Source organism: Cottoperca gobio, chromosome 15 (assembly GCF_900634415.1).
Source record: "Cottoperca gobio chromosome 15, fCotGob3.1, whole genome shotgun sequence".
In the NCBI taxonomy this organism is placed as follows: domain Eukaryota; kingdom Metazoa; phylum Chordata; class Actinopteri; order Perciformes; family Bovichtidae; genus Cottoperca; species Cottoperca gobio.
In genome coordinates this window covers 24858301-24872624 of record NC_041369.1, presented here as the reverse complement: position 1 = coordinate 24872624, position 14324 = coordinate 24858301, and the positions used below count along the sequence as shown (strand labels likewise).

The following is a 14324-nucleotide window of genomic DNA, read 5'->3' as shown; positions in this document are numbered from 1 at the left end:
TTTGTAGTTGTTTTGTTTCTTTGTGCTTGTTTTGTTTCTTTGTGCTTGTTTTGTTTCTTTGTAGTTGTTTTGTTTCTTTGTAGTTGTTTTGTTTCTTTGTGCTTGTTTTGTTTCTTTGTGCTTGTTTTGTTTCTTTGTAGTTGTTTTGTTTCTTTGTAGTTTTGTTTCTTTGTGCTTGTTTTATTTCTTTGTAGTTGTTTTGTTTCTTTGTGCTTGTTTTGTTTCTTTGTGCTTGTTTTGTTTCTTTGTGCTTGTTTTGTGTCTTTTTGTTGTTGTTTTGTGTCTCTGGGATGATTCTTTGTGTCTCTTTGTGGTAATTGTTTTATCTTTTGGGCACCTGGCTCTGGCTCCAGTTGGCCAGCTCAGTAATCCATCCATATCAGGGGGTGAAACATAATTGCAAAAACCAAGAAAATGTTCTAGTCAGTTTTACTGCAGTGCAGAGTGAGTCTGGGTGTGTATGTCCTGGATCAGATCACGTTTTCAGAACTGCAGCTCAGTGAGTTTGACAGGTCGTTTTTACAGAATCACTTTGATCAATCAACGTTTTTTTCATCCCTCTCCAGCCAACACGGTCAGCCTGCCATGCACCAGGCTCCACAAGCCCCGCCTCCACAGCAGTACCAGCCAATCCCGCAGCAATACCAGCAGCCAATCCAGCAGCAGTACCAGCCAATCCAGCAGCAGTACCAGCAGCCAATGCAGCAGCAGTACCAGCAGCCAATGCAGCAGCAGTACCAGCAGCCAATCCCGCAGCAGTACCAGCAGCCCCCCACGCAACAGGCCCCTCCCACTCAGCAGAGCTCTATTCAGATCCCTCTTGGCTCCCCCCCTCCCAAGGTGGTCAGCACCGCCTGCATCTACCCCTCCCAGCCAGGTAAGAACACCTGCAAACTGATGAATGCATGAAAAACACCAAATGCCCCGACTTCACCGGGCTCTCCAGCGTCTGCAGACTTCCAGAGAGTCTTGCAGACTGGTTTAATCACCCACAATTCATTGCAAATTTATGTCAGAATTGATATTCAAGAAGACAGAAATATTTACAAGTTTGGGGTAAAGAAGGTCATCAAAATGCATTTTATTATTGTAGCCTTCCCTAATAAAGCTGTGCAGTGTGATACCAAATACATAAGAAAAACAGCTGCAGCATTCACTGTGTACGTGACTGTAGTCGAACGTTTTCCACAGAAACAGAGTTGAGGCCCGTTTGTCAAACTCGCCACAACGTTCCCACCATGCACTGCACGACTGCTCCTCCTGCTCAGGGATGTCTCAATACCAGAGGTTTAGAAGTCGATAACAATACCAGTGAAATTCTATGATTCTCGAAACCAATTTGACACCACGATAAACAATATCTCCATCATATACTCCTTTATTACTCGGTACTGGTTCTTGTCAGCTCATGATTCATATAATATCTATTTTATGTGAAAACATCTCTTGTATTTATTCAACTTACTCGCCAAAAACTACATTTCACAAGACTACATATGAACACATCATGATTACAATTTACCTTCACCCAATGTCTTTTTTTAATAAATAGAGCTTGAATGCACCGTAATGCAATTCTATGGAACCTCCATTACCGGCTACTAACAGCTAGCAGCTAACAGCTAACGTTAGCTAGCTCTCCTGCAGATTTCAACACAAATTTGTTGTTCACAAAGTATCACATCAGGAATAAATTGGTTTGTGTCCCCAGGACGCATCGATAGTGAGTTTACTGCGTCCCAAAAACATTTTCTATTGTCCCCGAGATGCCGTTAGTCTTGAGCCGGGTACTACCGGGTACTACCGGGTACTACCGGGTACTACGGCACGTTTTCAGAATTTTGGTATCGACATGAATAGAAAGCATTGAAATGCATTTGGACTTTTGTATTCACTAAGAGAAGTCATTTCAGCTTTTACAAATAGTTTCCGTCTCCTCCAGCTGCTGCCCCGCCCCCGGCCGGCCCCGCATCCTCTAACCGACCCCCCTGGGTTTCCGATACCAACTTTGCCGACAAATTCGATCCCAGTAAGATGACCACCACCATGAAGATGCAGCCGCTGCCCCAGGGCGCCCCTCCTCCACCAGCATACATCCCCAACCCCTCCTCCGCCGCACATGTAGCTCCCAGCCCCGCCCCCGCCACACCGAGCCCTGCCCCCTTTGCACCTGTGGCGAGGGGCGTGGCTCAGAGAGCGGAGAGGTTCGCTGCCGGCAGCCGTACGCCTCTGTGTGGGTCCTGCAACAGCATCATCAGGTAATACATTTATTTAGATTATATATATGATATAATGCTGCGGGAAGGGTTCTTATATACAGAGAGATTTGTTTATGTACATGAATATATATGACCTGAATATGAATGCTAATCTATGACGGGGTTTATTCAATGAATTACAGAGTCACGGGAGGAGGTAATATTCTGTGGTGCGATGAGTTTCATGTGACCTGCGAAGTGAAGCCGAGTGCTTCCTTCACAACAAAAATAAATTTTCACAATTTGTCTTCTCTTATGACTTTATAATCTAAACATTTCTTTTCCCGTAAATGTACGACTTTTATCTCAAAGGTTTCAGTAATTAATTCTACATTAATAATAAGATATGTTTGTTCCGTCCTCTGGTGATTTTAAAGCTTTATTATCTGATGTTTTTTTTGACTGTAATAGTTTTTATTGTTTTCTGGATTTATGTCTGATTATGAACATTTATTGCTTGAAAACGATCTTAATGTCAGCGAGACGACAGGATTAAATAGTTTCATTGGTTTCTCAATGACAATAATACAATTAGACAAAATGTTTAGTAAAAGATTATTAAGCAAAACCACAATGTGACAAAAAACTATCAAAAAAAACAATAAATATCAAATAATAAGACCTAAAATCAGGAGATCCTACTTATTATTATTATTATTATTATTATTATTATTATTATTATATACTATTATACTCCAATTAGATTATGAAAATAGATCTTAAATTCATAGATTATATAATGTATTAATGTCAGTGATGGTGATGATTAAGTAATATAGTTTTATCATTTTCTAATAATGATAAATCAATTTGATTACAGTATTTATTATTAGTAGTTTCAATGATCTACTTTATACTATTTAATCTTCTTAATTAAAATGTCTTTTTGTCCATTTTACAGCGAAAATGTGTGAAAACACAAACTGTTCAAGCCTCCTGTATAAAAGTTCTCTAAATGTATTTTGTGATGGAACCCCTGAAGCAGACTGAACATGTTGTTGTGTGCAGGGGCCCCTTCCTGGTGGCCCTCGGCCGGTCCTGGCACCCCGAGGAGTTTAACTGTCACTACTGCCACATGTCTCTGGCGGACGTCAGCTTCGTGGAGGAGCAGAACAGCGTCTACTGCGAGAACTGCTACGAGGAGTTCTTCGCTCCGACCTGCGCCCGCTGCAACACCAAGATCATGGGGGTGAGACGCTCCACCTGTCTGTCTGCATACCTATCTTCCTGTACACATGTCTACCTGTCTGCCTGTCTGCCTGTCTACATGTCTACATGTCTACCTGTCTGCCTATGTACCTGTCTACCTGTCTGCCTGTCTACCTGTCTGCCTATCTACCTGTCTACCTGTACACATGTCTACCTGTCTGCCTGTCTGTCTACCTGTCTGCCTATCTACCTGTCTACCTGTACACATGTCTACCTGTCTGCCTGTCTGTCTACCTGTCTGCCTGTACACATGTCTACCTGTACACATGTCTACCTGTACACCTGTACACCTGTCTGCCTGTACACCTGTCTGTCTGCACACCTGTCTATCTGCACACCTGTCTATCTGCACACCTGTCTATCTGTATACCTGTCTACAAGTCTATTATGAGAAAACACCTTGATCCAGAAGCTGGATGATAATATCATATGTACAGTTGATATTGTCAATACACACACACACACACGCACACGCACACTTGAGCCTGTGTGACATGCTGTATGTTACAGGAAGTGATGCACGCCCTGCGGCAGACGTGGCACACCACCTGCTTCGTGTGCGCCGCCTGCGGCAAACCCTTCGGGAACAGCCTGTTCCATATGGAGGACGGGGAGCCGTACTGCGAGAAAGGTTCTTACTGCGTCACTTCACATGTCTTCTGTTAATGAAGCAGTTCAATGTGTGTATATACAATATAAAGACATGTACTGTATACTGACGGTGTGTGTCTCTGACGGTGTGCGTCTCTGACGGTGTGCGTGTCTCTGACGGTGTGTGTCTCTGACGGTGTGTGTCTCTGACGGTGTGCGTGTCTCTGACGGTGTGTGTCTCTGACGGTGTGTGTCTCTGACGGTGTGCGTGTCTCTGACGGTGTGCGTGTCTCTGACGGTGTGTGTCTCTGACGGTGTGCGTGTCTCTGACGGTGTGCGTCTCTGACGGTGTGTGTCTCTGACGGTGTGTGTCTCTGACGGTGTGCGTGTCTCTGACGGTGTGTGTCTCTGACGGTGTGTGTCTCTGACGGTGTGCGTGTCTCTGACGGTGTGGTGTCTCTGACGGTGTGCGGGTCTCTGACGGTGTGTGTCTCTGACGGTGTGCGTGTCTCTGACGGGTGTGTCATCTGACGGTGTGTGTCCTCTGACGGTGTGGTGTCTCTGACGGTGTGCATGTCTCTGACGGTGGGTCGGTGTGCTCTGACGGTGTGCGTGTGCTCTGACGGTGTGCGTGTCTCTGACGGTGTGCGTGTCTCTGACGGTGTGTGTCTCTGACGGTGTGCGTGTCTCTGACGGTGTGCGTGTCTCTGACGGTGTGCGTGTCTCTGACGGTGTGTGTCTCTGACGGTGTGGTGCTCTGACGGGTGTGCGTGTCTCTGACGGTGGGTGTGTCTCTGACGGTGTGTGTCTCTGACGGTGTGCGTGTCTCTGACGGTGTGTGTGTGTGTCTCTGACGGTGTGTGTCTCTGACGGTGTGCGTGTCTCTGACGGTGTGTTGTCTCTGACGGTGTGTGTCCTCTGACGGTGTGCGTGTCTCTGACGGTGTGCGTGTCTCTGACGGTGTGTGTCTCTGACGGTGTGTGTCTCTGACGGTGTGTGTTTCTCACGGTGTGCGTGTCTCTGACGGTGTGTGTGTCTCTAACGGTGTGTGTCTCTGACGGTGTGTGTTTCTCACGGTGTGTGTGTCTCTGACGGTGTGCGTGTCTCTGACGGTGTGTGTCTCTGACGGTGTGTGTTTTCTCACGATGTGTGTCTCTGACGGTGTGTGTTTCTCACGATGTGTGTGTCTCTGACGGTGTGTGTGTCTCTGACAGTGTGTGTGTCTCTGACGGTGTGTGTGTCTCTGACGGTGTGTGTGTTTCTGACGGTGTGTGTTTCTGACGGTGTGTGTTTCTCACGATGTGTGTGTCTCTGACGGTGTGTGTGTCTCTGACAGTGTGTGTGTCTCTGACGGTGTGTGTGTCTCTGACGGTGTGTGTGTCTGACGGAGTGTGCGTCTCTGACAGTGTGTGTCTCTGACGGTGTGTGTGTTTCTCAAGGTGTGTGTGTCTCTGACGGTGTGTGTGTCTCTGACGGTGTGTGTTTTTCTCACGGTGTGTGTGTTTCTCACGGTGTGTGTGTCTCTCACGGTGTGTGTGTTTCTCACGGTGTGTGTGTTTCTCACGGTGTGTGTGTCTCTGTCAGATTACATCTCGCTCTTCAGCACGAAGTGTCACGGCTGTGACTTTCCGGTTGAGGCTGGAGATAAGTTCATCGAGGCTCTGGGTCACACCTGGCACGACACCTGCTTCGTGTGTGCGGTAAGATCCACAAATACTTCACACCGTGACATAAGTTCATTACAAACAAAGATCACAGATCAGGGGTGTTCAACAGGGGGTCTATGGCCCCTCGGGGGTCCTCAGAGTTACTGCAGGGGGGCCGCCAGATTATGGTTTGATAACGTTTAATTAAAGTATAACTAAAAATAACATGAATCCAACACAACACTGATTATCTTCTAACTGCTGAGGCCGATTCATCCTTTCTGCCTCCGCCACTGTCCTCGTGACGCACATTACATCATCCGCCATGTCAGTGAGGGTCCACACCGTCCACGCCCGTCCACACATCTAGAGCACCGACTGCACTGCACAAGAAGAAGAAGAAGAAGAAGAAGAAGAAGAAGAAGAAGAATTTTTATTTATTTATTTATAACCTTTATTTAACCAGGACATGTCTCATTGAGATTAAGGTCGGGACCGGCAGCAGCACAGTTACAGACATTAAACAGTCTCAACATTAATGAAAACAGTTACAGACCCAGCGGTCTGCTTCAGTGTCTTTAAGAGTTGCTTTAAGTCTGTTACAGAGACCGGCTCTCTGAGCTTCAGCTCATTCTGCAGCCGGAGCAGCGTAACTAAACGTCCTGTTCCCAAGTTCTGTACGGACCTCTGGAACCGTTAGAAGAAACAAGTCCTCGGAGAGAAGCCGATACGGTCCACTACATTTCCTACTCATGTAGATCCTTAGGTATTGTGGAAGAGTACCCAGAATAGCTTCATAAATAAGGATGTGCCAGTGTTTCAGTCTACGGGAGGTCAGGGAAGACCATCCAACACGAGCATATAAGGTGCAGTGGTGCGTCAGGTTTGAGGTTTGTTATGAAGTCTCAGTGCCCCGTGGTCGACGGTATCCAGAGAGCTGAGGCTCTGAGACGATGCATTCATATAAACAACATCTCCATCGTCCAGCACAGAGACGTTGCAGAGACTCATCTCTTTCTGGCCTCCAGAGAAAGACACGACTTGTTTCTAAAATAAAAACCTCATTTTATTCTTAATTCTTTCAAAAGTTCTAAAATGTGAGGGTTAGAAGAAAGAGAATCATCAATGATAAGAACAAGATATTTATACTGAGACACAGATTCAGTCTCAGAACCCTGTGAAGTGGTGACAGGAGGGAGGTTCAAGTGTTTGGTTTGAGCTTCGTCTTTCAGCATTTAAAACAAGTTTCAAATCACACAAGTTACATTGTACAATGTTCAAAGCAGTCTGGAGCTGACAAAGAGCCTGATGTGGGGGGGACGCAGAGCAGTACATTACATTTAAAACATTGCGATTAAGATTATTATATAAATGATAAATAACAATGGTCCTACATCAGATCCCTGTGGCACACCCTTGGATACATTAAGAGAACTAGAAGTTACACCTTCTGCCCGCACACACTGTCAACAGACAGCTTGATCTGAGAGACCTGTACTGTAGAGTCTTTGTGACACTAAGGCATGATCCACTGTATCAGAAGCCTTGGATAAGTCAATACAAAGTGCTGCACAATGTTCTCTACTGTCTAAGAACTTTATAAAATCATTGACTACTTGTAAGGTGGCCGTTGTTGTGCTGTGTGTTTTCGTAAAACCAGATTGAAGGTCAGATAAAATATTATTAGTGGTTAAAAAGTCCTTTAGTTGTTGACTCACCAATGATTCCAGCACTTTCTTTAAGACAGTTTGGAGATGGGTCTGTAGTTGTTTAGGAGAGTGGGGGCACCCCCTTTCACCAGTGGGAGAACAAAAGCAGATTTCCAAATAAGGGGAATTTGGTTTGTCTCCAGGGATAGATTGAAAAGATGGGCCAGGGGCGAGGCGAGGGAATCAGCTGCTAACTTTAAACAGTGTGGCTCCAGGTTGTCCGGACCTGCTGATTCTCTTGTGTCTAAACCTTTAAGGGCTTTATGCTCCTCTGAGACTGTTACTGGATTAAAAGTAAAGGTTTGACCCGGCCAGACACGACCTTCAGAGCGAGCAGGGGCTCCTTGAGGCATGTTCTGAGATTCAAACAAGGAACCAGAGGCAATAAAATGTTTATTAAAACCACCCAGCATTTCTGCCTCGTCAGAGATTAGAAGAGAGTCCTTGACAATACAAGGTGGAAGCTCTGTCACATTTTTATTTCCAGCTATTGATTTAATAGTTTTCCAGAATTTAAGGGATTATTTAAGTTATTTGTGGTTTCAGTTTGGAAATAATCAGATTTTCTGATTTTAACAGTGCATGCATTTCGCAGCTGCCTGAAGAGCAGCCGATCCGACCCAAGACCTTACTCCTGGCTTCTGACCATGCCACATGCGCTCGTGAAGTAAATCAGAGATCTGATGTGAACCATGCATTGTCTCTGCCTTTTACTCTGTACTTTCTTAAGGGGGCGTGCCTATCAACGATTATAATAAAACCATCATAAAAGAACTTCCAGGCGTTTTCAACATCGGATATGAGATTGATTTTCTCCCAGTCGAAGAGAAACAGGTCGTGAAAGAAACCTTGCTCCACAAAATGCTTCATATCACGCTTTATGATGACACGGAGTTTAGTCTTAGGGACTTTTGTATTCCTTACTGTAGCAATGACACAGTGGTCACTGATGTCATCTGCAGATACAGAAGCAGTGGTGTATTTATGAGGAGTATTTGTAAGGATAAGATCAATTAAGGAGGATTTTCCAGGAGATTTCAGATTGGGTCTAGTGAGACTACCAACTATCTGAAAGAGATTTAAGGAATTGCAGTATTTTTTAAAGTCCTCTGATGCTGGTAGCAGCCAGTTCCAGTTAAGGTCACCCACAATGACACTTTCACTATAGTTAAGACTGGACAAAAGCTGCATTAAAGATGGTGAAGCGTCACTGACAGCTGAAGGTGGTCCGTAGCAACCAACGACAGTGATATGGAGAGCTTTTGATACTTCCCAGTCAAGAGCCAAAAGTTCAAATTGTTTTGTGAGTGATGTGGAGAGAAGAATCTTTACATGAAACTTAGATTTAACAAAGACTGCAACACCTCCACCCTTTTTAGGTCGATCAGTCCTATTTACATTGTAACCATCAATATTAATATCCTTGTTTGGAATGGATTTGGTGAGCCAGGTTTCAGATATCACTATGATATCAGCATCAGTTGAGTGTGCCCAAATACGAATCATATCCATTTTAGCAATCAAGCTGCGCACATTCAAATGGATGAGACCAGACCTCGATTTAAAATCAGCAGGAGTGTTAAAACTAACAACAGAATCTGGTCCAGGGTTAGGTTGCACATTTCCTGAAATCAACAATAACAGTACAATCAGACATCTACAGACAGACGTAGGTGGGTTATTTGATGGCTCTCTCTTGGTGTTTAAACCGAATACAAGGTCAGGAACACGGCTAGCAGGAATAATAAAGATGTCTTGTAGAGCCATGAGGCTCATCAGACGGGCCAAGTCCACAGAAGTGCACTGGACAGATGCGGGGGGGGAGGACCAGAGGGAGGGGGATCACCATAAAGCCCGGCCTGGTAAAACCAGGGATGAGAGAATTTGACAGGATTTTCCGGTTCCGTGGGGGCTTCCCCCGGTGCCGCTCCAAATTAAAAGGGATAGAACAGCCAAAAGCAAAAACATACTTGAAATCCCGCGAATCGTGGAGAACCCAACCAGAACAGCGGACTCCCGAGCTCCACGCCACAGGATCAGCTGGGAACGATGGTGTCGTGACGTCACAGGTAAACAGGAAGCCAGACCCGGTGTAGACAGTCAGATACAGTCAAGTGCACAGCTAATGGAGCCAGGAATGAGCTCTTCCCTTCAAGATGAGAAGGAAATTGGACCCATCGAGTTCAATGACGTGTTCCCGGTTCCCGAGTTGAACAGGCTCCAATAGTCCAAGAGGTATTTCCGAGGAGACGAAGAAGTAAACCACACTACTACATGTACGATTAGGATTTAAACGTAGCAGTTGTAATTTGATAGTGTCCGCCAGACAATTTAAATATAATCAGATAAGTTAAATATAACTTATCTGATTAAGTTATATTGAACTTTTCCCTCTGAATCTTGCCTTTGCAGAGGATCCAGAGAGTCACAATACTTTGAAGAAGTCGGAGTTGTATTGCTGTTGTTGTTCGCTTTAGACGCCATTGTTGATTTGTATATCATCCAGCATGCGTCGCACGCATACGTCACACAGTTTTGTCACGTGTTTGCACACTATCTATAGTGAGTTGTAGTATGAACGCACATCCACGTGAGCGCATTGATCCGCGAACGCGTCACGTGGAGAGTGCGTACGAGCCTGAAAGCCTGATTTGATCAGCTGTGTCTGTTGTTCCTGCAGGTTTGCCACGTGAACTTGGAGGGCCAGCCTTTCTACTCAAAGAAAGACAAACCTCTGTGCAAGAAGCACGCTCACGCCATCAACGTGTAGGCCGACCAACGTGGAGACGGACGACTGCACGCCGACGACTTTTACAACATGTGTGTAAACGCTCTTTATGCAAATTATACTTTGTTTTTTTTTCTTTTTGTGCATTAATATTAAAACGACGCTGCCTGACGCTTCAAAACATAAACAAAAAACAGAAGTGATGATGTTCTCTGTCCAGAAACCTCTGTGTTCCAAGTCTGGTGTGTGCCAAATGGAATAACTATATATATTCTCAATAGTTAATAATTATTATATGTAACTAAGTTGATAAATACAATAAAGACATAGATACTATTACATTTAATATGAATAAATTAATAATAATTTTAGCATGGATTGCACTTTGTACACTCCAAAAGCGCCAAATGAATAAATAATAATAATAATAATTCACTTTAAAATGCATTATTTGAAATGACTTCGATTAACAATGAAATAACTATTTAATTTAGAAAAGACAAAATAATAAAATATAATTATTACTTGCCAGATTTATTTAAACATTTTTTGCCTTCAGTTTTGTTTTGTTTCCAATTAAATTTTAAATTAATTTGATCAATATTTATTTATTGACTTTATTTTAAAATTAATTATTTAAAATAATCTTTTTAATATGTTTTTTTTTAATCAATTTTTTTAATTTGAGTTTTGTTTTGATTCCAACACATTTTAAAATTAATTAATTAATTAATTAATTACATTTTTATTTAAAAATGTATAAATCTACAACTTGATTCTAACTAAACATTGGAAAAGGATCTGATTATTACAGTGGCACACAGCCGTAGTTTGTCTGCAGAATATTGTTCTCTTCTCTGTAATGTGCCTATTCTAGTGCCACAGACTGTAGAGAAACCAAATGGACTCAAACTTCACGTTTACATTTCATACAGACGTGTTTACATGAAGAAGCCTCAGCTGACATGTTGTTAGAAGACAACCACATAAAGACACAAAACGACCACACAAAACAACCACATAGAGACGCAAAACGACCACATAGACACAAAACTACCACACAAAACAACCACATAGAGACGCAAAACGACCACATAGAGACGCAAAACGACCACATAGACACAAAACTACCACACAAAACAACCACATAGAGACGCAAAACGACCACATAGACACAAAACTACCACACAAAACAACTACATAGAGACACAAAACTACCACACAAAACAACCACACAGACACAAAACGACCACATAGACACAAAACTACCACACAAAACAACCACATAGAGACGCAAAACGACCACATAGACACAAAACTACCACACAAAACAACTATATAGAGACGCAAAACTACCACACAGACACAAAACTACCACATCGAGACACAAAACTACCACATAGAGACACAAAACGAACCACATAGAGACACAAAACTACCACATAGAGACCACAAAACAACCACATAGAGACACAAAACTACCACATAGACACAAAACAACCAATACCACACAAAACAACTACATAGAGACGCAAAACTACACACAAACGACCACAATAGAGACACAAAACAACCACATAGAGACACAAAACAACCACATAGACACAAACGACCACATAGAGACACAAAACAACCACATAGAGACACAAACGACCACATAGACACAAAACGACCACATAGAGACACAAAACAACCACATAGAGACACAAAACGACCACATAGAAACAAAAAAACGACCACATAGAGACACCAAAACAACCACATAGACACAAAACGACCACATAGACACAAAGCGACCACGCAAAACAGCCACATAGACACAAAAACAACCACATAACGACACAAAACAACCACATAGAGACACAAAACGACCACATAACGACACAAAACAACCACATAGAGACACAAACAGACCGCTCAGAGACACAGAGCGACAACATAGAGGCACAGAGCGACTCCTGCTCTCCGTCTGGACTCTTCCTGTTTCTCAGTATTGAGTGTTTCGGATTCGATGGTGTCACGATGTGATGTGTAGCTACTCATCCCGCTCTCATGTTCAGCAGGTTTCTATGCAACACATAACCTTGAGTTTCCTACTTATTGACGATTCTGTGATATTTCTTTAAGATCTAATAAACCATCACTGCTGCGTTCAGCTTCATCAAGTTATTATTTGTTTCATCTGTTGTGTGGATGTTTGGCATCACGAGGTGATGGACTCTTGTGTTTTCTGTAATTACTGTGTTAATGTTTGTTCTGAACTGTAAGAGCTTGAATATTTATCACGCTGGCATCTTCCACTGCAGGCCTTCAGGCTGCTTCACGTTCAGAACATAAAGATGAAGCTGAAGTCCTGGACAAACCTTAAAGATTAACCATTGGGCCTCACTAGGGACAATTTTGGCTTTTTCATTTTAAATCCTTTTGGCTGTTTTGATGAACACACAAAAAATCCCCTAATATTCAGTATACAGAAAATAATTACATTTGTGTGGCATTATAATATTATGATCAGGACTAAATCTGTATATTATTATTATTTTATACTATTTATAAATAATACATTAAATACGATAAAATAATATAAATAATGTTAAAACTTATAGAGCGTCCATTTTCAAAATGACAAAAAGTGAAATTGTCTCCTGAGAGCTCAACTCTTTATGTATTTATAGAGGCACAAAACAACTACCAAAAGATGCAAAACTCTTCATTGCCTTGTTTCTTTAGAGATTAATTGTGTGGGTTTCCTGTTCACTTCAACACAAGCAGCGTGTTGTAGCAGCATCTGGTGGCCGTTAGAGGAACTGCAGCTTAATCAACTACAACATAAGTCAAGAAGTTGTGAGAGAGTGAGCGGAGCCTCGGCTGCACTGAACACACGAGTCGGAGCAGAAAGACGTTTTAAAGAAATCTGTGTTTTTCAATTAATCGACTCGCTGCAGCGTTTTGTGCCTTCTGAGATTCAGTCTGACCGGCACACACACACACACACTCGTGTGTGTGTGTGTGTGTGCAGTGTACAGTTTTTACTTTGAATATTTTATACAGTTTGTGTGTTTTTCAGAGGGTGAATGTGTGCATGCAGAACGTTGGTCACAGCATGTGGAACGAGGCAACGTCAGGATTAGTTAGTGTTGGTGTCACTTTAACATTATTGGGAGTTTGAACTGGTTTTGGTGTCAATGAGCTGTCAGTAAAACATTATTATTATTAACATTATGAAGGACAGAAAGCAGCTGACGTCCTTGTTGGAGGATCAGCTGCTTTACATACATACTATTCTACATTTGTTTAACAGGTTTTGAGTATTTGATGAATATTTGTGTTGCAAGTTGAATAAATTGAACACTTGAAAACATTTAAGAAATGACTTTGTCCTGCAAGATCTTTGAGTTAAGTTTCTGTTTGACTTACATATGAATAAATAACTATATATTCACAGTCACATCCAATCCACCAAAACTAATCAGAACATTTTATTATTTCCCCGTCACAGTGGCTCTAATACTCTGAATGTACGAAGAAAAAAAACCTTCCTCTTCTCTGTTGTGCATCATCATCTCTGAGAAACATTTTCAGGAAGTTAAACATTTCTGTAACTCTGACACACACACACACACACACACACAGGTCATGAGTTTCATTTTAAGTGTTGTAACATGTTCTGTATTTGAGTTCAAACACAGTACTACTGTCACACCCATTATTACTGGTAATTTAGATGTATCATAACTATTATTATTATTATATTATATTATTATATTATTATATTATTATTATTATTATTATTATTATTATTAACATTAACATTAACATTATTATTATTATATTATTATTATAATATTATTATTATTATTATTATTATTATTATTATATTATTAGCATTAACATTATTATTATCATTATTATTATTAACATTAACATTAACATTATTATTATTATTATTATTATTATTATTATATTATTATAATTATTATTATTATTATTATTAACATTAACATCATTATTATTATTATTATTATTATTATTATATTATTATTATTATATTATTATTATTATATTATTATTATTATATTATTATTATTAACATTAACATTAACATTATTATTATTATTATTATTATTATTATTATTATTATATTATTATTATTATCATTATTATTATTATTATTATTATTATT

General features: G+C 41.4%; 1 protein-coding gene across 1 annotated transcript; it reads left to right on the top strand.

Moving 5' to 3' along the window:
- Positions 1-538: 538 nt before the first annotated feature.
- On the top strand, positions 539-10709 carry LOC115020448 (LIM domain-binding protein 3-like). Its single transcript, XM_029450495.1, has 6 exons — positions 539-877; positions 1943-2258; positions 3267-3447; positions 3978-4098; positions 5643-5758; positions 10094-10709. Exons 1-6 carry the CDS (start codon positions 586-588, stop codon positions 10181-10183), a joined length of 1116 nt encoding a protein of 371 aa, XP_029306355.1. The 5' UTR covers positions 539-585; the 3' UTR covers positions 10184-10709.
- Positions 10710-14324: the final 3615 nt, after the last annotated feature.